The following is a 23690-nucleotide window of genomic DNA, read 5'->3' as shown; positions in this document are numbered from 1 at the left end:
AGGACTGTCAGAGCTGAAAAAAGCAACACATGTCCTTCAAAGCCAAATCCAGGTCCAGCCATGACATCCTCCTCACGAGTGCACAGCATTCGAGTGAGGCAGGGTTTGGTTGGGGCCACCATTTCTCTGCCGTGGAGGCATGGAGAGCTGGAGGGGAGGACTGTGCAGAAGCAGACAGAGGCATCTGCAGGCTGCCCGGGAACTGGTCTCACCATCTCTGTGCACCTGTCTGCATGTACATTTGGGCCATGTCCAGTCCACAGTGCAAACTGACCACATTCTCATGACAGCTCCCACCCTAGGCATAGTTCTCACGGCTCTGGCATGAACTTTTCAGAGACCTTCAGCCTTGTTTTCTCTCTAGAAGTGCTGGATTGTACACCGGAGTTGCAGAAAACTCACGTTTGCCTTTTAGCACAAGCTTAAATACCCAGTGGAACTTACGAGAGTTATGTGCATTTTTTTAGACCATTTTGGTACTATTAGTGGCACAGTTATAAGACCTTAATTATTTTCCAAAAGTATGACTATACCTTCTTAAATGCCTAATTTGCACTCACTGAATCACACACTAGGAGAACTTGGCTCATTCAGAATTAAAAATACACTGAACAGACTGCAGTCACTTGAGGGGATTCTTTGTCCGCGAGTCAGTCAGTGACTGTGAAACGGTTGGAAAGCTTAACAGAGTCCCACTGAAGACTCTGGTGGACTCTGTCTCACGTCCAGTGACTCTGCTGGTGCAGGCGCCCAGACTACCTTTTCTTCTTACAGATTTGAATTGTTAGGCTTAAAAAATAATTGTATCCAAGCCAGCTGTTCCCCTCTTGGGTGTATACCAAAGAGAATTGAAAGCAAGACCTGGAATACACGTTTGTAAACCCATGCTTATGGCAGCATTATTCACAATAGCCAAATGATGGAAACAACCCAAATGCCCACCAGTGCAGGAACAGATAAACAAAATGTGGCATACGCATTCAGTGAAGTGTTACCGACCCGTGAAATGGAAGGAAATTCTGACACATACTCAACATGGATAAACCTTGAAGACAACATGCTGAATGAAATAAAACAGACACAAAGGGACAAATATTGTATGGTTTCACTCATATGAGGTTCCTAGGGACGTCAAATTTATAGAGACAGAAAGTGGTAACCAGGGGCTGGAGGAAGGGGATCTTGAGGGGTTAGTGTTTAACGGATGCAGAGTTTAAGCGTGGGAAGATGAAATATTCTCGAGATGGATGGTGGCGATGGTCACACAACAATGTTAATGTGCTTAATGCCATTAAGCTGTACACAAAAAATGGTAGAAATGGCTAGATTTTATGTTACTTAAACATATGGTGTATTTTACTACAAAAAAATTTTAAAATAACCGTACCCAAAATATAAAGTTGACTGGAGTCTTCTGGGTGAATTCCATTTGAAATTCATATAAATTTGAATTTAAAAAGCCATCATGCCAATAGAAAGAGCGTGACTCAGAGATCTGTCAGGACGGGGAAAAGCACTGAGACAATATGACTGATGATCTGGCACAAGCCAAAGGAATAATGAAAACTCACATAAATTGAAATAGTATTGATAAAAGAAATCCTTTAACTTGACCAAGTGGATAGACTGAGACTTAACCGACACAGTACCAGTGCCATGGCCATATGCGACTAGCACTTAAAACGTGGCTAGTCTGAACTGAACTGTGCTGTAAGTGTAAAATACACACCAACTTCAAAGATTTAGTGAAAAAATGTAATATATCTCACTAGTCATTTTTATATTGATTAAATGTTTAAATGTTAATATTTGGGCTACCCTTGGTTAAATGAAGCATATTAAAATGAATTTCACCTGTTTTCTTTTTATTTTTTTATTATAGCTACTAGAAAATTTTATTTTATTTGTGTATGCATGTATTTTCGTTTTTGAAGTATAATTGACATATAGTATTATATTAGTTTTGTGTGTACAACATAATATTTTGATATTTGTATATATTGTGAAATAATCACCACAATAAGTCTACTTAACATCTGTCACCATACATAGTTAAAAACACTCTTTTTCTTGTGATGAGAACTTTTAAGATTTACTCTCTTAGCAACTTTCAGATGTGCAGTCCATTATTATTAACTATAATCATGTTGTGCATCACATCCCCAACCAAGACTGATTTGTTTTATAGCTGATAGTTTGTACCTTTTGAAGTTTGATCCATTTTGCCCACCTCAGCGCCTTGCCTCTGACAACCACTGAACTGTTCTCTGTATCTATGAGCTTGGTTTTGTGGGGTTTTTTGCTTTTTTTTTTTTAATTCCACATATAAGAGAGATCATATGGTATTTATCTTTCTGTCTGATTTCACTTAGCTTAATGCCCTCAAAATCCAACCATGTTGTAGCAGATGGCTGAATATATATATATATAATGGCTAAATAATATTCCATTGTATTTATTTATACCACATTTTCTTTATCCATTCATCTACTGATGAACACTTAGGCTGCTTACATATCTTGGCTATTTAAATAATGCTGCAGTGAACAAAGGGGTGCGTATATCTTTGCAGATTAGCATTTTCACTTTCTTTAGATGAATACACAGGAGTGGAATTGCTAGATCACATGGTAGTTCTAGTTTTAATTTTCTGAGGAGCCGCCACACAGCTTTTCATGGTGGCTTCACCAGTTAATGTTCGCGCCAGCAGTGCCTGAGGGTTCCCTTTTCTCGACCTCCTTGCCAACGCTTCTTTCTTGTCTTTTTGATAACAGCCATTCTGATGGGTGTGAGGTGGTGTTTCGTTATGGTTTTGATTTGCATTTCCCTGACGATTAGTGATGTTGAGCAGAAAATTTTAAATTAAGCAGTGGCTCGTCTTGTGTTTCTGTTGGACAGCAGGTTCTAGAGGTGTGTGGGGTGGTTCATGGTATAACAGCACAGAGGTGGAGTTCATTTCATGACTGCAGGCTCCTTTCCTAAGGTGTAAGAAGAGGCAAACGTTGTTACTTTTAAGACTTTGTCAGCTCTGATACCCTTCTCATCCTATTCCCTAGTCCTAACCCTCTATAGGAGGCCCAGAACAACAGATTGTTTATGAGTCTCATTCTTTACTATATTCTATTCATTGTACCCCTCCCAGATTAGTTTTTAGGAAATCCTTGTATACATATTTTTTCCCCTAAGCTCAAAATCCAGTGGCTATAGTCCGGGAAGTTTGCAGGTTCTGGGCTTCCCAGAGATTCTGAATCAGTAGGGTGGGGGCGGGACAGAGGCACTGCATTTCAACAGACACCCCAGACTGGTTTTATGCAGGAGGTCTGGGGAACACTGGCCTGTAGGATTAAGCTCGGATCCCTCAAAGTAATTGTCAAGTCTCTTTTTACCTTCATAGGCCGGTTAGTCCAATCTGATGGAGGGGGAATGGGAAGCACATACCTAGAGAACCTTAGGAGGAAACTAGGCCTCTGACCTGAGCAGCTTTGATACTCGCTTAGCTGAGGGCAGGAAGATGGCCCTAAAGATGTCTCCAGCTCTGCTATTTTATGACCCTAAACTTAATTATGATTACCTACATCTTCAGAGTAATTTTTCCAAGCTTCCGCCTGATTCTGGGGAAGTCAGCCTGTTCACTGCTGGCATTTTGTAGTGCTGACATCATAATAGGATTCTATGTGGACCAAATGGTTTTGACATGTGTGTGCCCTTTGTCACAAATCATTTTCCTTGGCTTTCTATTGATTAGCTCCAGGCATCTTTAGGGACACCAATGTCAGGCCTTAAACAAACTCTTGTTCTAATAGATGAAGATGCTGACATTGCAGACTGGTGAGCTCAAGGCCATATCTGGCTCACACAATCATTTTGACTTTTTCTACATGGTTGCTATTATGGACTGTGTCCCCCAACCCAAATTCATATTTTGAAGCCCTATATTTAATGTGGCTATATTTGGAGATAGTCCTGTGAAGGAGGTAATTAAGATTGCAAGAGGCATAAGGGTAGGGCCCTAACCCCATAGGACTAGTGGCCTTATGAGAGGAAAAGACACCAAAGATTAATTTCTTTGTGTGTGCACAGAGGGAAGGCTGTGTGAACACTGAACACACAGAGACAAGGTGTCTGTCTGCAAGCCAGGAAAGAGGTCTCACCAGAAACCAACCTGTTGGCACCTTGACCTTGGACTTCCAGCCTCTAGAACTGGGAGAAAATAAACATCTGTCTGTGGTGTTCTGTTATGGCAAAATAATTGCCAATACTTAAAATTTGGGAGATGGCTTATAAAAATCTGAATTTCTCTTGAAGAGTTATAAGATCTGGCAACAATTGGCTAGAGATGAGTAGTAATTTGTATGCATTCTCCATTTCTCCACAGTCTCCACCACTCCCTTTTGTCTCCCAGACATGGAGGCTAAAAGTCAATTGGCAATTGTGTCAGTATTTTTTTTTTAATCTAGCTCTTTTCACTCATTTACCTTACTTGCTTTATTTACTCTAGTGGATTTAGGTTTGTAACTGCTAACGTAACTAATCTATTGACAAAGTTCAATATTTTTTCCCATTAGTGAAATAGGATTTGCATTTATAACACTTTCTTGTCTGAACTCCCTTTTGATACATTGTCTTTCTTTATGAGCAAGCTAACTAGCTATGGATTCTGAATATATATGAACCATACTGATACACACTAATATAACTTTCAATCATGAAAATAAATTAGGACATAAATCTAAACTAATGGCAAATCTTAATTCTCAACATCATGGGCCAATTACATAATTTGCAAAGGATGTCTTTTATCGGCTAATAAATTAGAGTGGCATGAACGGGCAAAAGAAACGCTCCCTTTTGTCTTGACAGGTGCAAATAAAGAATAAATTACTTTTACTTGAAAATTTGAAAATAATGGATTGGGAGTATAAAGATTCCATCTGTTATATGACTTCAGGTCAGCCAGGACAGTTGTGCATCAGAAACATATTGAAGTATTTATTAACTTTACATCTTGCATTTATAGAAATTAAAGCATAAAACATTTTAAGAGTCAGAAAATGTAATAACCATTTGTTAGAGAAAATGGGAGCAGAAGCTGGAGACTTGAAAGCTAGACTGAGGGGAAAAAAGCAGGAAAACAATTGCTGGAATGAGAGGAAATTAATGTAACAATCAGAGCAGAAAAAAATAGCGCAAAGGAGAAAAACACGATGCTTTGAAGGAAAACAGAAGTCTGTGAAACTGTACTACATTTATTGGTTGGGGGTGTATTTCTATTGGACTAATGCAAGCAGAATATATAAAGAGAACTAGTAAATCTCAGGCATCTATAATAATAAACAAATGAATGGCTCAAAATCATTCTTTTCTTTTCAGAATAACCATATTGTATAAAGCAATCTATCAATGATCTTTTGAGTTTTTTCATTTCTCTACTTTCTATGCTCTTAGAGTAGAATTCAGCTGTTTAGACAAAAAACAAAGTTCAGAATTTACATACGGGCTATTTCAGTATGCTTCAATTGCACTGTACTATTATTAGTTGTAGTTGAAGCTATTACAAATGTGTATTTTGCAGGTTAAAACTATTTTATAGTGTGTGTAGATGTTGAAGCGACCATTCTTATTTTGTTAAAAACAAACAAAAAAAACCCCACCTCATTTATTTTATGTATGGGTTGTGTCTCCCACTTGTAAACTGAAGATCTCGCTTTTAAAGTTACCATTAGGAAGTATATCTGCCTTAGAAGTTTACAGAGAATAAAAAAGTAAGATTCACTGGAAGTGTTTTTATTTAAAGAAAAGTAATTCATGTTCATTGTGAAACAGCTTAGAAAACACAGACAAGCAAAAGAGACAACAAAAATCACTCTTCTTCCACCGTTTAGAAATGACCACTTCTTTGAACAATGAGTTTGGTGTTTGCAAATCGGGTCTTCTTTCATTGTGACTAGCTACGTGTGTGTCATTTTTTAATGCTCACAATGTATACACTGCGTCAGAACCTGCTTCCCAATTTGACAACACCTTATGAAAAGCTTCCCATGTCATTAACTATTATTCTACAATATGTTTTCATGGTGTGGTTGAACCATAGTTGAATCAACCAGTTTTCCCCCTAACATTTTTGCTATTATAAACAGTGATGTGGTGAACATTCGTGTACATGAACCTTTGGGCATCACCCAGAAGGCTCACAAAATTATAAAGCCTTGGGTGTGCATTGCCAAATTGTCCCTGCAGAACAATTGTGCCCATTTAGATAGACCCTAGTTTTTTTTTTGTTTTTGTTTTTTTTTTTTTACTGAGTTATAGTCAGTTTACAATGCTGTGTCATTTTCCAGTGCAGAGCACAATTTTTCAGTTATACATGAACATACATGTATTCATTGTCGCATTCTTTTCACTGTGAGCTACCACACGCTCTTGTATATATTTCCCTGTGCTCTACAGTATAGTCTTGTCTATCTAGTCTGCATATGCCCGTCAGTATCTGCAAATTTTGAACTCCCAGTCTGTCCCTTCCCCCCCGGCAACCACAGGCTTGTAGTCTATGGACAGACCCTGCTATGAGACGAGATTAGCTTTTTCACCACTTCTCCTGTCTTTTCAGTGAGATCACGAGTAGGAAGCACCTGAGACAGTGCCAGCGTTTGGTAGCATCATATAAAATGTGGTTCTCTTTCTACTCCTTTCTCACTGAGGAAGAGAACATAGGGGTTTGGGGGGGTACTTAATGCATTTGAGGCAGTGAAGTTCCTCAATAAGTGGGTTTCCTTTTTGTTTTCACTGAATTATGAGAATGGACATGGCCTATTCCATTCCAAGTCTTCTATGGAATGAGATTACACATCTTCAGTTATTTGGACTATGAAATTTTCTTTATTGTTTTTAACCTAATCTCATTAGATGGTTATCTGTTTATCAACTGCTGAATTTCTCAATTTCCTAAACAGAAATAAATTTTCCAAATATTTTGAATCATTGTCTTTCAAGTCTGTGCAAATGACTTAGAGATGCATTATGATAACACCAAAACCTATCAAAATAATAGGCTTTGCAGTGTCATTCCTAAGAAATCTAACCCTCCTTCACCTTCTTTAAAAAGAAAGGTTAATTTAGCACAAGTCATCCTGAGAGCAACGAAAGAGCAATGACTGCAAACAGCAGAATGATCGTGGCTAGGATTTCTAAAAGGAAACCTGCAAACTAGAGACAGTGAAAGATCAAAGAATATCTGTTTAAAATTCCTTCCACCTTAACCTCCTTCCAGACTGAAACAGCCCGCTGTCATGGAGCACCTATTGGATTGCCAGGATGTCCTGGGGAGGAATAAAACCTAGAAAAGAACCTCGTCACTGAAAACTGAGAAAGAATTAATGTCGCCAGCTTTAAACATGAAAATAATTACAACACAAAACAATCTTACACAAAAAGTAATGCCCCCTCCCACCCCAAAAAGTGAGTGCTTTCCGAGCACGGAGTAGCAAAGAAACAGTGTGATGCTCTGCGTGTTTGTTCTCTGATCGCTGTGGCTGTTTTCACTCACTGCTTTTGACATTTTTCTAGTAAGATCAGAGTTTTCTGTTACGCCATTTCCCACACACACACACACAAAGCCAAAAACTGACCTTTAAATTCAGCTTCTCTTTTGTTTACTCTAAGTGTACTGCATTTCTGGTACTTAAGAATTATATACAAAAAAAAAAAATCTTAGAAATACACAAGATGATTTTCGTGTTAATTTCCTTCTGTTTCCAGAGCTTAGTTGCTTTTCAAAAGACACTGTTGCTTTTGTGTCATGCATTTATTCATCATGCAGAGGAAGCCCCAGCTTGCTTCTACCAAGCACATGGGAAACAAACAGTCCTTCTCCACTGCTTACCCAGTTTTCTCTGTGCTGCTGCTCTGCTTTGTTTGTTGCTTCTCCCCACTCCCAGGACCCACTAATTCCAAGACTATTTAAAAATCTTAAAATGATGTTGAAAGCTTCCTTTTAATAATAATATAGCAATAATGTATTTATTCATTTTCTATAGCTGTCATAATCCATGATTTCTAGATGTTTTTAATGTTAGTGAAACACAGCTAGCCAATGACTTTAACATTAGAACCATTTAGAACATCAGAACATTTAACCTACCATTGAAAGTTAAAGGATTTACACTATTGTTTGAATTCAGTTCTTCATTAGCGTTAATACTGTTTCCTTGTTTCTAGTATCCTCTTTTATAACCCCCTTTGAAAAGCAGCAAAGATGGTGTTTTACAAAACCTTCGAATTCTCAGAAATGCCTTATCTTTTTATCAGAGAATCTATCACTGGTATAATTTTCATCCTGTACAGGCTTTTCATTTCATACAAATTATTTACATTTAATTCACTTAAGTTTATGATCTTCTCCAAATTATGACAGTGCATAATATTCTTCAAAAAAACCTTGCAGCCTGCTCTTTAAAAGCATTAACTGGGATTGTCGGTTTACGGATGCATACAAAGCTCTTTTCCTAACTAGTTTTAGATGCTGGGGACGGTTAGTTCCCAAACATTTCAGCACACCGAGGTTACACATGTGATTCTTTTAAGTGGCTTCTAATGTTTCTATAACCTGATAAAGTACCATTAATCCTCTGTAACCACTTTTTAAAAAGTACTTTGTGTGCTGAAAATAAGTTCAGAAATTGAAAGCAACTTTTTGTGAAGTAATATTATCCTTACATCAGCATAAATTAATTCTTTCAATAAAAGTGTTGGTGAATCCTGTGAGGGAAATAAAACATCTTATTGTTTATGCTTTAGAAACCCGAGAGTGAAAATCTCACTCATTGCTTATGTTTTTGTGATCTGCATTCTCTGGTGCAGTGACGGTTCTGCACTGTCTTCTCGGGTGTTTGATAGGATTTAAGAGAAACTTGGAATGACCTCAGGATGTCCTGAGCCCAGCTGCTCAACTCTAAGTTCTATTTAATAACAGTTTGTGAAATCAGCACATTTCCTCAGAGCTCTCCCGTGGGTTGCAAGTGATCAAACAAACAAAACCACAATGACAGAACAGTTAGATTGGTTTAACAGAAAGGGAATTCTAAAGACATTCATGAGTGACTATAAAAATGCACACTGGGAAGGCCATGTCTTTTATTAAAACCATCAGAAATACAGAAGCATTCCTGAAATATACATATGTGCTCTACACATATATTCTCAATTCCTGGAAAATTATCACAAATAAATTGGCTTTACAGGTGATTACGTGGCATATCCCTAAAATAGAACAAAAATGCCCATGCAGGTTTTGGATAAACAGCATCCTTTGCATTTCTAAATTCCTGTGTTTTCAGGCAAACATTTGTCTGTCTGTAAAGGATTTGCTACAAAATGTTTCCCAATTTAGGGTTCCTGGGCATGGGAGTGACATGTTCTATGTTGTGTAATACTTGGTAGCTTGTAATGTCTGTTTGAGTTGTAAGTGTATCTCGCCTTGTCTATAGCAAGAGCCAACCTGCGAATGTTGGATATGCAGCCAGCCGCGGCTTCCTGGAGATCGTGGTCAGAGGACCCAATCATGTCCAGCAGCAGCTGTCACACATGGAGAAGGAGGAAGACAAGGGAAATAAGAATGAAATCATTACTCTAAACACGTACAGTTAGGCTATGAAAACAATGATACTTTGGACATATTTTTTAAAGTCACAAAAAAAGTTCAAGAAATTCCACTGAGGCAAATGCCTGTATAAATGGAACTTAATCAGATGCAAGAATTTCTTTTTTTTTTTTAATGTATTATTACTTAATATTATTTAGCATGCATTAACACAAATAGGAAAACTACTCAATTATTGTGAACTATTCAAACAACATCGGTAAAGTTAAAAGCTCCTCTTAACCCTCGTCCAGTCCCATTCATCACACTGGTGATGCTTTGCGATTGGTCCTATAAGACCATTCTCCCTACACTTACAGTTCATATATGAACACAGAGCAGCTCCTATGATTTTCTTTTATCTTATAGATGCAGAAATTTCTCATGAAATTCTTACCTTTTTCATTTTTGGAGCCAAACTAGACCTGTTTCTCTCTACTTTCTTTGGTCATCTAACTGCTAGGGATTCTGCTTTGAAATTTCTCTTGCATCTTTTGTGGCTTTTCGGCTTCCCAGGACAAGCCAACAGCATCTCGTGCTTAGGCTCTTGGTGCATCCTCTTATATTTAATCGCTCTGCATTCCAGTCCACCCAATCATGCCACAACCCAATTATATCGTTCCCTTAATAGAGACTTTCACTGACTCCCAATGCCAGCTAACTAGAGCCCAGTCTGCTTACCTGCCCTTAAAGAATTTCTGAGCTCTGGCCTCAGCTTACTTTTCTAGCCATTCATCTTTCTCCTGTTCCATCCTGTGCCCCAAAGTCCACAAGGTCATGCTTCCCCTCTTCTTTTGTGTTGATTGATGCCATCCCTCTACCAAAGATGCCCTCCCATCTCCTTCTCTTTCTAAATTTTATCCACCTTTCATGACCCAGTTAACTCATCTACAAAGACTCCACTGATTTCTGTCAAATGAAATGCCTTTTCTCCCTCATCAGGACTCTGAGAGCCATTTACTCAAATGTCTGTTGCTACACTGATATTCTTCTTTTCCACAGAAATTTGGATGAATGCTTTCTGTCCCTTAGATTGTAAACTCAAGAAGAAACTTACAATCCATAGAGTGCCTGATACACAATAGTTGCCAAATAAATATCAAATAAATGAATTCTAACTTTAAAAAACCTACCAGTTATGCTTCTAACAGTTCTCATGAAAGATATAAAATTTAATTTGAATTGTATTTTTCATGCAGTAGCATTTGAGGACAAATGTAGATAATGTCATAGAATAAGGATGTCTTGATAAGCAAGAAATATTGTTAAGAAAAATATTGTGAAACTTCTTAAATATGACAGGCTTAGGATTTTGGCTTTTATTCTGTAAGTAATAAAAGGAAGTTATTTAAGCATTTTAATCAGGAGAGTGGCATGGTCATATTTGTATTTTATTTTTTATTTTTATTTATTTATTTTTTAAATACACTTTATTCTTTTAGAGCAGTTTCAGGTTCACAGCAGAATTGAGCAGAAAATACAGAGAGTTCACACATAGCCCTCCCCACCCACACATAAATACTCCCCTACCCTCAGCATCCCTCATCAGTGTGGCATATTTGGTACAATTGACAAACCAACGTGGGCACATTATTATCAACCAAAGTCCACAGTTTACATTAGGGCTCACTCTTGATGTTGTACATTCTGTGGGTTTTGACAAATGTGTAATAACATGTAGCCACCACTATAGTATCAAACAGAATAATTTCATTGCCCTAAAAATCCCTTGTGCTCCATCTATTCATTCCTCCCTCCCTCCCTCTCCCCAAACCCCTGGAAACTTAAAAGACAGATCACTAAATGAAAGAAGCCAGTCTGAAAAGTCTACAAACTGTACGATTCCAACCAAATGACCTTCTGGAAAAGGCACAGCTACAGGAACAATAAAAAGATCGTGGTTTCCAAGAGTTCCACATTTGTATTTTAAAAGGTAACTTTTATGACAACTTAATAGAATACGGACTGTGGAGGGCAGACTGATGGGCGCTGCAGTACTTCGGGCCAGAGGTGGTAAGGACTGAGTAAAGCAGCAACCAGGAACAGCATGGAAGGAATGGCTTCAAGGGATATTTAAGGACTAAACTCTTCAACAATTGCCCAAGGACAGGTGGTTATCCAAACAGAGGAAACTAGAAATGGTAATCTCACAGCACACAGAAACAGCCATTCCAGGTAGAATAATGAGTCAGCTCAGAAAGCAAAAATATGAAACATTTAGAAGGTTGTACATGAGAAGACCTTGGTCGGGCTGTAATGAAGGCTGTCTGGCTTCTCAGCCCCTTGGCCTCTTCATTGTCGGTGATCTTCACACACTTTGGTCCCCACTTTCGGGGCTGCTTCTGGGCCCTGGATTAGGGCACCTGATGCTACATTAGAAGCTTAATTCACACAAGCAAATGGGGTGGAGAAATAATCTGGTGTCCAACTGCCCTAGATATGTTGTTCAGGAAACTGGAGGAAAATAGATTGCCAGCTACAGAGAGTTCACCTAAAGCCTGCCTCGCGGGGCCAGCCAGCCTCGCTTCTGCTCTGGTCCCCATCTCTCCTTTGATAGGTTTTGTTGTTGATTTTTCAGATCTGGGAAGGGGTGAAATGGAGCTCTAGCTGTGAGCCCCAACTCTCTGAGTGAGGAATGATAGAGCCGCCTTATGCTGTTCAGCTCCTTTGTAGAAAAGGCAGCTCCAAACAGTAGTCAAGGGCGTGGGCTTTGGGTCACAGCTCCTAGGATTTGTGTCCTGACTCTTCCACTGATTGGCTGAGTTACCAAACCTCTTAGTTCTGCCTTCTCGCACATTTAACAGGATCACCTACCTCTGAGGGTCATCGTGAGGATGAATGAGACAATACACTCCTTTAAAAAGTACGTGAACATCTATATTTCCACACTCTTTCTGTCTTTGGATCTTTGGATACCCGCTCTCCCAGCCCCTCTTGCCATTTTGTCTGACTGTTCCCTGAGTCCTGTATGGACCCAGGTACACAGTGTGTGAGAGGGAAAACTGGAGAAGCCCCAAGACCCAGGTGTGGAGATTACACCAGAAAGGGCAGAGGGTTCCTTGTGGGAGAGAGGAAAACAACAGGTGGGGAAGGAGAGGAGGAAGGCGGAGAGAGGGAAGAACTTCCACCCTGCTTTGAAGGGAGAGTTTGGAGAGGTTGGCATGGGGGGTTGTTTTCGGAGCAGCTTCAGAGAGAGACAGCCACACCGAGTGGAACAAGATAAGAGATTCTGAAGAGCTTAACTGCATGACTGTGCTCCCCATCTGCAAGAGTGAAGCAAGGATTACAGTTCCTTTCAGTTGCTCCTTGGTGGCCAGGCTTCTGTGTCTCGGGCTGCATGTCCCCGCCACGAGTGGACCATGAGGAGCCTGGCTTCATAAGGATTGCGCATTTGAATCCCATAAACCCAGGGCCCAGGACACAGTGAGTGCTCCATAAATGCTATTCATTATCACGGTGATGACTTCACCAGTCCTGAGGTCTGGTTCTGGCATTTATTCCCTGGAGCCCAGCCCTGGTTAGTTCGGGAGGAATGAGGAAGCAGGGATTTTGACCCCGCGGTCAGTCTGTCCCTGTCAGCACTTGCTCCAGGCCCCACCTCATCTCTAGTTGACCTCCGTGGGTACCAACGGCCCAGGCTTCATTTGGCATCAGCCGTTGCCACCAGCATCGCCTCGCATGGCTCCCTTGGAAAGCAGCCCCTTGGCCAGATGCCTGCCCCAAATGAACCTGTGTCTTGCCCATACTCTCCCTCAGACCTGGTTGTTGTTCTGCAGTCCCCCTCCAGCTTTCCAAGATTCAGATGCCTTTATCCCAAACCCTTGATGCCAGTTACGTAATTTCACATCACATAAACCAATGAACGGTGAGTGTGAAATGTACTAGGCACGATGTCTGGCATGCTGTTGGCATCTGCTCTTTTGACAGAGAGCCTGTGGCATGTTGGCCGTTCTAAGAGTCGGCCAGAGAGGGCTGCTGGGAAGAGCGTGGGCTGTGCAGTCACGTGCTTTATGTTAGAACATGATGTTTAATCAGCACCAGCGCCTTTTATGACTCAACTCCGTCAACGACTTTGTCTGTTACCTAACTTCTAGACCTGAGTGCATTAAAAGGACTACTACTTTTGGGGAATTAATTTTGCCCAAGTTTCCTGCATTGACCACGAGGTTTTCTTCTATGTCCCATATTGGTGGTTAGTGAATGTTTGTCCTCAAAACTTGATCAGTGGAGCCCAGCAGTCTAGTATTTTAAATGACTATATAGGCAAGGATGAGAGTTTTAAAAATAGATGAGAGGACAAAAGTATGGCTTAGAAAGGTAAGTGTGGTGGGCAGTGAGAGTTTCTTCCTTAAACATAGCTTCAGTGACTCACTGGCCTCAGGCCACTGGTTACCTAACGTTTGTACAACGTGAAATGATTTTATTAGCTACCAAGCTTACTGTGTGCCAGACACTGTGATTTATTCTTTATTGGTTAATTTTGTCCTGCTCTGGCCATTTTCTGTAGCCAGGAACATTCTCAATCAAGGGTACAGAGTTGGAAGTGTAAAATTGTCTGCGTGCTCAAGGAAAATGAATGGCTTGATACTTGAGAGGCACTCCTAAGGACCCTCTGTTGGGGCTGCTCTCTCCAAATTTATTTTTCCTAAACTTTATTTTGCTGTCAATGAATGCTACTCATTGCATTGTTAATGCACCCAGAAGCAGTGTGGCTAGTGCTGCTTTACAAATCAAATAAGGTTGTGCTGTTTTCCCAAACCACGCTCTGCATATGTCTTAGTTTGGAGTCAGGTTCAGAAATATATGCTTTTATTTTTCTTAATAGCTTCACAAGCAAACTAGGGCACTCAGAGGAATGCTTTAAAATGACTATAAACAACCACACAATGGAAACTTAGTGCAAAATCCTGCATTTGAGGGGCGGCTCACAGAAAGCGAGAATCAGTGTGTTTTCAGATCACACACATGGCAAGGGAAAGTGGTTTGTGATACTTTGCAATAATTGCTTAAAAGAACTACTTTTCTTAGAAAGGCAAGATGCAAACTGGGCACAAATGATTATGGAACTGGTATGCATTTTTTTCCAGTATATATATTTTTTTGATCTGTACACTTTTTCCAACCATGAAAACATTAAAAACCTTATAAGGAGGAAAAACACCTCAGGTTTACCTTTTTGAAGTATTCGTTCCTTCCAAAAACTCTCCTCTTTTTAATCCTGCCCCTCCCCCAAACACACCCAGAGACCTTAAATTTATTGGGAGTTTCATATACACACTGAAGGAAAACCAGCTCCCTTGTTTTAGAAGTTAATTGCACAGAGCGCTTTAAAACGTCATTCAAACACATAACTTTTTACAATGTTGGCGTGAATGAGAACGTGGGGAGGGGCAGGGAGAGTGGACTGTGGGTCAGGCTCGCATGAATAACTTCCTCCAGTGGCAAACGCTTTGATCACAAGGCACGTGCCCTCAGAATGCAGCTGTGACCCAAGCTTCACACACCCTGGAAGGTGAGACGGAGGTAGCAAGGGACTCGGTGTCTGCGTCCAATTTCTACTTTTATATCTAACAGTTCATGACTTTATATAATGTTTCGGTTTTGTGAAAAGTATGTACCAATTTGAGTGATAACAGATTTTCTTGTGGTTTGACTCGACATTGTTTGGGCGAACCCAGACTGGAAATAGGAGTTTTCATTAGAGCCGGAGGAACACTGAAATACCTGCGTGCACACCAAGCTTAGTGGGTTTTCCAGAAAGATCTGGAGGTCCCAGAGCTGATTTGAAGGATCCCTTGTTTCCCAGACATCGAGGTGAGGTTTGCACGACCCGGGAAGAAGCAGTGCCTTCGTGACTGCGTCCGCCCTGCACTGTGGCTTCCCGGTTGTCCAGGTTGGCTGGCCTCTGCTGCAGGGAGTCCCAGATGTTTCTCCCCATCCCGACTCTGAGCCTTGGTAATTCATTTCATGTGGCAGCTCCCCAGTGTTGTGGGCCTCAAAACACATCTTGCATTTGCTGGTTAGGGCAAAACCTTTGATTCTGTTTGGTCGGGGAGTGAATCAAGGTCCTTGCCTTCTCCTGGTGTCTGCCTGCCTCTGGGTGACAGGAGTACGTGTTCCGAGGTCTACGCCCACAGGGCTTGGGAGGTGGTCTGCTGGTTCCATCTAGTGCCTCACCTGTATATGTTGTTCACCCCGGAGTAGGTCTGTCCTCTGGTTTTCCTTCCAAGTGTCTTTCCATTAGCCTTCCACTAGGGAGCTTTTGTGCCGAGACACACACAGGAGACTAGAGTGTTGGGTCTGGAGTACTGGGAGGCAGGAATGGGATATTTAACAGAAAGAGCCCTAACAACCTTCTTCTGAAGAGGGCTAGGAACAGAGAATGACTTGATTACTGGCTGGTCAGGAGCTGCTGGAAGCCCGCTCTGCGCTCCCCACTAGAGGAGAGGAGGCAGCAAGTCTCCGCATGCCCTGGGCAGAAGCTCCTGGTGTCACGTGGAATGGCCTCAAGCTGCTCTTCAGTTTTGATTCCTATCAAATACAAAGACTATCTGTGCGGACGGGGGTCTCCTGGATCCGCGTGCTACAGAAATGATAGGGTAAGTAAGGCTGGAATAAGAGAGACACGTGGATGCTCTCATGGATTCTGGAGTGCAGTGGCTGTGAGCTCACACTCTGGCTTCAGACAGTCTGGGTTTGTGTCCTGGCTTCTCCTCGCTGTGCATGACCTGGGGTAACTCTCCCTGAGCCGCAGTATTCTTATCAGTAAAATTAGGATTCTCAGCAGTGCCTTTTTAGTAGGATAGATGTGGGGGCTCCATGAAATGATGACTGGAAAGTGCTTGGACTCCATGCTTATAAGTGACCATCTTTGTTACTGCTGTTGTTACCTGGAATTGAAGGTTGTTTGCTGTTGAGTAGAGAGATTAAAATAAAATTGACTGTCCGCTCACCTTCTCTGCTAGAGTTTCAATTGGACTGATCCAAATAACCCATTTTGGTCTAATTATATTGAAAATCAGTATGTTAACAGGAGGCTTGTGGTGTCCTGTTAAGTGAACAAAACATAAGGCAAGGATGTAGCACTAAGCCAACTCTGTGTTCATCAAAATACACGGATCAATTCCTATTGAAATTAGGGCTTCCTCCTGAGCCAGTCTCTAGTCCAGAAGGAGATCAGACCCCCATGGATCAACAGAGGCATGAAGTGGAGAATTAAAATGCAATAAATGCCTTGGAGCTGGAATATATTTGCAATGGGAAATAGAAGTTGGATAAATATGGAAGTGGTCAGTGGAATTTTAAATATTCACAGAATGGTAGGGCTAAACAGTGTAAGTTATTAATTTATATTATTAAAAAACAGATCCCACCCACACCTCCAATGTTATTAGGGTAACTGAACAAAACTACCTTCCTCTTGCAAAAAGATTATCCTATAAACTCATTTGCAAGGTTGATCAGAACTCAGATGCATTTTCAGTCAAGTATTCTTGTTCTTCCTATTGGATTGGAAGATGCTGAAGTAAAAAAAAAGAAAAACTCAATCTAAGGGAAAGAATGTGGAGAAGACCACAGAGAAATGAAATAAATTGATAATATTTTTAATCATTAATGTTCGTCTCTTCCAGCCTGACCTTTACAAGATCTGATCAGAAAAAGATCAGTGTTCAGCCCATAGCTGCTCCCAGAGGAAGGCAAGGATGAGCTGGGAAGAGGTACAATAACTACGTGGTAAGACGGAGGGGAATGTGCGTGGGGAGGCCAGCTGTGGTAATCCCGTGTTTAGTATTATCTGTAATACCTCTGAAAAGGAGGCAAAGTTATATTTTTAAGGTTTTTAAAGCAAGGCCTGGCTCATAGTAACTGCTCCCTAGTTGTTAGCTGTTATTACTCCAATAGAAAACACACTTTAGGTGCCATACACTCATCGTGACCCCGGTAACAAGTGACAGTGACGAAACGTGTCCAGTACTGGCTGGCACGGCTGACCCTCTTGTGAAGGGGTCAGGCTGCTGGGCACTGGAGGCTGAGTCATGTGTGAGGTGGCCTCCCAGAAGGGGAAGAGGCCCTCAGGAGAAGGCCAGTGGGACATGGTCTCTGAGTCCCTGTCAAGTCCTGCTTCTGTCATAGGTTCCAAGAGTCTCTTCTGGAGAAACAGGGGAGCCCCGGGAGACAGGGTTCACAGCACTCGGGGCTTCTGGCGGCTGTCATATGGACCAGGGACTGCGGGTCCTACAGAAGCACGGAGGAAGGAACAGACTGCTCTGCATTTCTGCTTTGGGTTGCACTATGGCTCTCCTCTGGTTCTTAGTAGCTCAGAGAACATTTTCTTGGGGTAAAATGATCTAGAAATTCATCAACATGTGGTGAAGACAAGACCAACTATGAGTCAGAATGTGAACTGAGCTTGTCAATGTTCTATTTGAAGGTTTAAGTGTATTAAAAGGATAATAATATCCTTTAGGGGTTTATTGGAAAATGTGCAAAGAAAGTCAGCCTCTTAAGATTTACATGTCTTCTCTCATTCTTGATTTTACAGTTTGCCTGGGTATAGAATTCTAGGTTGGAAGTAATTTTTGAGAAGTTGGAAGAGTTTTGAAGGCAATGCTCCATTTTTTTTTTCTTGCTTTCAGTGACTGTTGCGGAGTCCAGAGTGATTCCTGATGCTTGGTTCTGTGCAGGCTCTGTCTCTCCCCCCTCCCCCCGCCGCTCCTTCTCTTCTGAAGATTACAGAATCGTGTGTGTGTGTGTGTGTGTGTGTGTGTCTGTGTGTGTCTGTGTGTGCGTGTGCGTGCACGTGCTTAGCGTTCTGACGTTTTACAGAGCTGCACGCCGTGCCCAGTTTTACCTGCCATATGCAGGGTGCTCGATGGGCCCTTCTAGCCCAGCCATCCGTGCACTTCACCGCCAGGAAGTCCTCTTGAATAACCTCACTCCATCTCCTCCTTCCCACGCTCTCAGTTGTCTCCTCTTGGAGCCCGTACTCCACAGTGACACGGTTGTCTAATGTTTTCTTACCTTTCCTATTTTCACCTCTTCATCTTTTTGCTCTGCTTTCTGAGAGATTTCTTCAACTTCATTTTCCAACTCTTCTACTGAATTTGTGCATCCTAAATGTTCTTTTTTTAAGAGTCCTGTTCTGGATGGATGCAATACATCTTATATCACTCTGAGGATATTAATTTTTTCTTCTTTGTGCTGCACTCTGTTTCTTCCAAGGATTGATTTTTGGTTTTTTGTTTGTTTCTGTCTGTTTCAGTCTCCATCTTACAGGTTCAAGACAACCTTTAGATAGACATCAGTTACTCATTGGACGACTGGGAATTTTTAACACCTAGATGGGGCTTGTTGGCTTTGCGCTTTACTGCAGGGTGATCTGAATGGTCTCAGGGCCACTCACAGCTCTGCTCTTTATGAAGATGCCAGACTGAAGGGATCGGAAATGCAGCCCTCACTTATATACCAAGTTATGAACCTGGTCAGGGGCTGGGTCTTCTTGAAAGAAAGGATGCCTTTTTGTTCCCACAAAGGTGTGATCTGCTTTTCAAGTCTGATGTTAGCAAAGCTACATTTGCCCAGAGGGAACGTCTTTTTCCAGTTCACACAATGGCCTCCCAAAGGCCAGCAGAAGCCCTGGGAAGGCTGGCTGAAGGTCTCCCCAGGTCAGTGTCTTGACATCTCTTGTCTTGAGCTGGTCAGATTCTACAAGGAAGAGCTTTTCAAACTCCAGCTAGCAGAGTAAGGGACTGGCTTCCAGAGATTTCTGAGTGAGTAGGGCAGGGAACTCTATTTAATGGAGCTCAATTTCCACCTTCAGTAGAGTAGCCACACCTCATAGTGGCTGCTGTCCTTCAGCCCAGAGAGCTTGTTTTCCCTCTGTAGACAGATGGTGGCCTGGGAAGGGCAGTGACTGTGGAGCAGAGTTGGGGTAGGGCCTCCAGGTTTCAAAGGGAAGAAAAATTAGACTCAGGAGTTTAACCTGCTATCTTACTTGGAATAGTCCATAGGTTTCCTCCAGACTCCAGGAAAAAAAACTCTCTTATTATCAACTCTGGATACAGTGCCTGCATTTAACTTGGGTTATCTCCCTTTGGGAAGAGACTGAAAGTCTATGTGGTTGTCTGTGTCCTACTGTTATAACAGTTTTGTGAGAGAATATTTAGAAGTAGATTTTTTGGAGAGAAATTATACACACACACACACACACACACACACACAGTCATTCCTCTGCATCCACAGAGGATTGACTTCAGGACCTTCCACAGATACCAAAATCCATGGATGCTCAAGTGCCATAGTTGGCCCCCTGTATCTGCAGTCCCACATCCATGGATTCAACCAACTGCAGATCATGCAGTACTGTGGTATTTATTGAAAAGAATCTGCAAATAAGTGGACCTGCACAGTTCAAACCCATGTTATTCAAGGTCAACTATGTGTGCATGTGTGTGTCTGTGTGTATATACATATATGAGAATATAAGTTGTATATGTGATGTATGTTATAACAAAGAGAATGGAATGAAGTCAACTTCACTGTGACTCCTCAAATTTTAAGTCTCTAGCTGTGACCTGAGCTCAGACCATGTGACTGCCTGGTGGACATCTCCACTTGAATATAAAAATAGACATTAAATTTCTCATGGGCAAAGCTGAATTCCTGATCCTGCCATCTGAAACCTGCCTCCTCACAGCCTCCTCATCTCGATTCATGCCAACTCATCTCTCCAGTTGCTTGGGCTGAAAACCTTGGAATATCTTCTTCTCATAGACTTTATTTAAGACATGAACAAGTCTGTTGGCTCTACCTTCCAAATGTCCCCAGAACCTGACCTCTTCTCATTATCTCCACTGCTGTGATCTGAGCCACTATTATCTCTTGCCTGAACTTAACAATTAGGCCAAGATTTCAATATGCACAAAAGTGTGGAGCTGACTTTGAAGGTACAGCCTAAAGAAAACGAAGTCACTCAGACTGACAACTTAGGAGAATCTTTCCTTCTTTTTAAGAAGAAAAGTCAGAGGAGAGAAAAGACAAATAAGTGATCCACTGGGAGAATGAGAACCTAGTTTAGAAATGGAAGTGGGACTTTTTCAGAACCTCCACATGCAATACTTGACTAGGAAGTTGTTGGCATATCTGTGATGTGTATTCCCTCCCATCACTCCAAACCTTTGACTTTTTATTTTTTTGCTCTGTACACAGTGACCTTGTAAGAATGTTCTTGTTTTGTTTGTTGTTTTCTGGGAGTAGAAGGTAGTGGGGAGGATAAGAAAAAGGGGTTGAGCCCCAAGCCTAGGCCAGCTTCATGTGAGACAGAAACAACATGCTTCCAAGAGTGAGATGATCCATGACCCGAATCAAAACCTCAGAAGCTGGACAAAGTGTTGAACTTGCTCCAGATGAAACCATGTCACGGCACGGAAAGCAGAGGGGGTCTGAGTAGTGTTTCCTATGTGATAATGGGAGTGGCAGCCCTAGCCAACATCTGAATATGTTTTTGTAATATTAATAAAATTGTGACTTAAATGACATTTCATCTTAAAATAAGACAGAACATTTTGACCCAAACAACGTCACCTCTACCCTTAGACCTTGACCTTCTGAGTTCCATTGATCTTCAACTCTATCGTACGTTAACTAGTCAACGTTTCTAATTGTTACACCTGGGCCTTATTCATACCAGCAGCCATTCCATTTCTGCCGGTAATTGCTTTCTATCAGAAAACCTAACTAAGCAAGTCTCCAACGAAGACATAGAAGTGGCCAAAAGGCACATGAAAAAATGCTCAGTATCGCTAATTATCAGAAAAATGCAAATCAAAACTACAATGAGGTATCACCTCACGCCAGTCAGAATGGCCATCATTAAAAAGCCCACAAATGACAAATGCCAGAGAGGGTGTGAAGAAAAGGGAACCCTCCTACAATGTTGCTGGGAATGCAGTTTGGTTCAGTCACTATGGAAAAACAGTATGGAGATTCCCCAAAAGACCAAAAATAGATCTACCATATGATCCAGCAATCCCACTTCTGGGTATATATCCAGAGGGAACCTTAATTTGAAAAGATATAGGCACGCCAGTGTTCATGGCAGCACTATATTTATAATAGTCAATACATGGAAACAACCTAAATGTTCATCGACAGATGACTGGATAAAGAAGATGTGGTATATTTATATGGTGGAATACTATTCACCATAAAAAAATAACAAAATAATGCCATTTTCAGCAACATGGATGGACCTGGAGGTTGTCATTCTAAGTGAAGTAAGCCAGAAACAGAAAGAAAAATACCATATGATATCACTTATATGTGGAATCTTTAAAAAAGGACAAACAAACTTATTTACAAACCAGAAACAGACTCACAGACATAGAAAACAAACTACGGTTACCAGTGGGGGAAGGAGATGGGAAGGGATAAATTGGGAGTTCAAGATTTGTACATACTATCTAATATATATAAAATCGATAAACAACAAGTTTATTCTGTATAGCACAGGGAAATATATTCAATATCTTGTAATAACTTATGGTGAAAAAGAATATGAAAATGAATATATGTATGTTCATGTATGACTGAAGAACTGTGCTGTACACCAGAAATTGACACAACACTGTAAACTGACTATACTTCACTAAAAAAAAATATATACACACACACACAAACACACACACATACACACACACACACACACACGAAGAAATTCTAGGTTCTAGAAGTGACAGAATGGGATCAAGAACACAGGAGGTACTTATCTCTCTTCATGGTCTCCTGCTCTGGACCACATTCTATTGCCCACCATGTCAGGTGCTTTTCTGTCACTGGGTTTAGCTCTCTTTTCTCTACCATTCTCCTATCATACTGATGTTACAGATTGAAATCCTAGATCTCAAGCAGGCTTCTGGATGATGCAGACAAATTGGTACAACAGGATACACATCCATGATGTCTCATTTTAATAGGCTCTCAACTCTGCCTGGCAATCCACATAGGTATCTCTCTCCTCTACTCAACTTTCTTTTTCTACAGTAGCTATTTAAAATCTTCTCTACTCTTGTCAAATTACCTAACCCACCACTTCACGTCCCTCCTTCTCAGTATGTGCCTTTGCTCCTACTTGATGGATCACAAAAAGAGAAGTTGTCCAGCTCCCTAACATCAGACTCAGATTTCCACTGCAAGTGTGCCCATCCTTTCCTCCTTGCCACCTGTCATGCACAAGAGCTGTCTCTTCTCCAGGCCAAATTCATCTCCTTGTTCTCAAGCCCTGTATTCCCCCACCTCCCCATTGCCTCTGAAAGCTTACTTTGCCATTATCCCCACTCTCTCTGATATCTTCACTGCCTCTCCTCTCTTCCTGCTCTTGTTTAAGCATGCTCTAGTCTCTGCTTTCTCAGACCAGAAACCCAAAAAAGAAAAGGGAAAACCACCAAAACCTCCTTCACCTCTCCTAGCTCTCATTCTTGCTCCTTCTTCTCAGCACAACTTTTCAAAGAGTGACTTTCACTTGCTGCCTTTCATTTCCTTACTTCCTTTTAAAGGTTATTAGGAATCTCGCTGCTTTGAATCCAGAGGACACTTTTGGTTCTTGTCTTTCTTCACTTTTCAATAACATTTGTCCCATTGGTCCAGCCTTTGTGCTTAAAATAACTTCTTCTCTTGACTTCTTTAAAAATAGCACTTTCCTGATTTGTTTAGATTTTTCCCCTTTTAGTACTCTCTATGCTGCTTTTGTGAACTCCTCTTTTGTTGCCCATCATTGTATAACTCAGGATACCATGTTATGTCCTCAAGCCTCTACACACCCTCCCAGACAAATGTCATTCACTCTCATTATTTCATGAACCATGGCTCTCAAATCTGCGTCTTTAAGGCTTCATAAACACACACATATATAGCATTTATATATTTGCATGTGATATCACATATCATATATAATTTATATAATATGTGATATATATAATATATATACACATATGTAAATATTTATAAATCACATCTTTATTTTATGTCTTCCAGGATGTTCAAAGCCAATTTCAAACCG

At 41.0% G+C, this 23690-nt stretch overlaps 1 protein-coding gene across 2 annotated transcripts in view; it reads right to left on the bottom strand.

The window, feature by feature from the left end:
* Nucleotides 1–1869: 1869 nt before the first annotated feature.
* Nucleotides 1870–23690, bottom strand: part of ODAD2 (outer dynein arm docking complex subunit 2) — a 154145-nt gene continuing 132324 nt past the window's right edge. The window contains exons 20-21 of one of the 2 annotated variants that reach the window (XM_074358061.1): nucleotides 9494–9570; nucleotides 1870–2978 (exon numbers count right to left, since the gene is read on the bottom strand). In XM_074358061.1, coding sequence (XP_074214162.1) covers nucleotides 2858–2978; nucleotides 9494–9570 — 198 coding nt within the window. In that variant the 3' untranslated portion in view covers nucleotides 1870–2857. The remainder of the gene's footprint in view (nucleotides 2979–9493; nucleotides 9571–23690) is intronic. The other variant, XM_074358060.1, reaches the window with a different exon arrangement.

Source organism: Camelus bactrianus, chromosome 35 (genome assembly GCF_048773025.1).
Source record: "Camelus bactrianus isolate YW-2024 breed Bactrian camel chromosome 35, ASM4877302v1, whole genome shotgun sequence".
NCBI classification, from domain to species: Eukaryota; Metazoa; Chordata; class Mammalia; order Artiodactyla; family Camelidae; genus Camelus; species Camelus bactrianus.
This window is presented reverse-complemented; position numbering and strand designations above follow the sequence as displayed.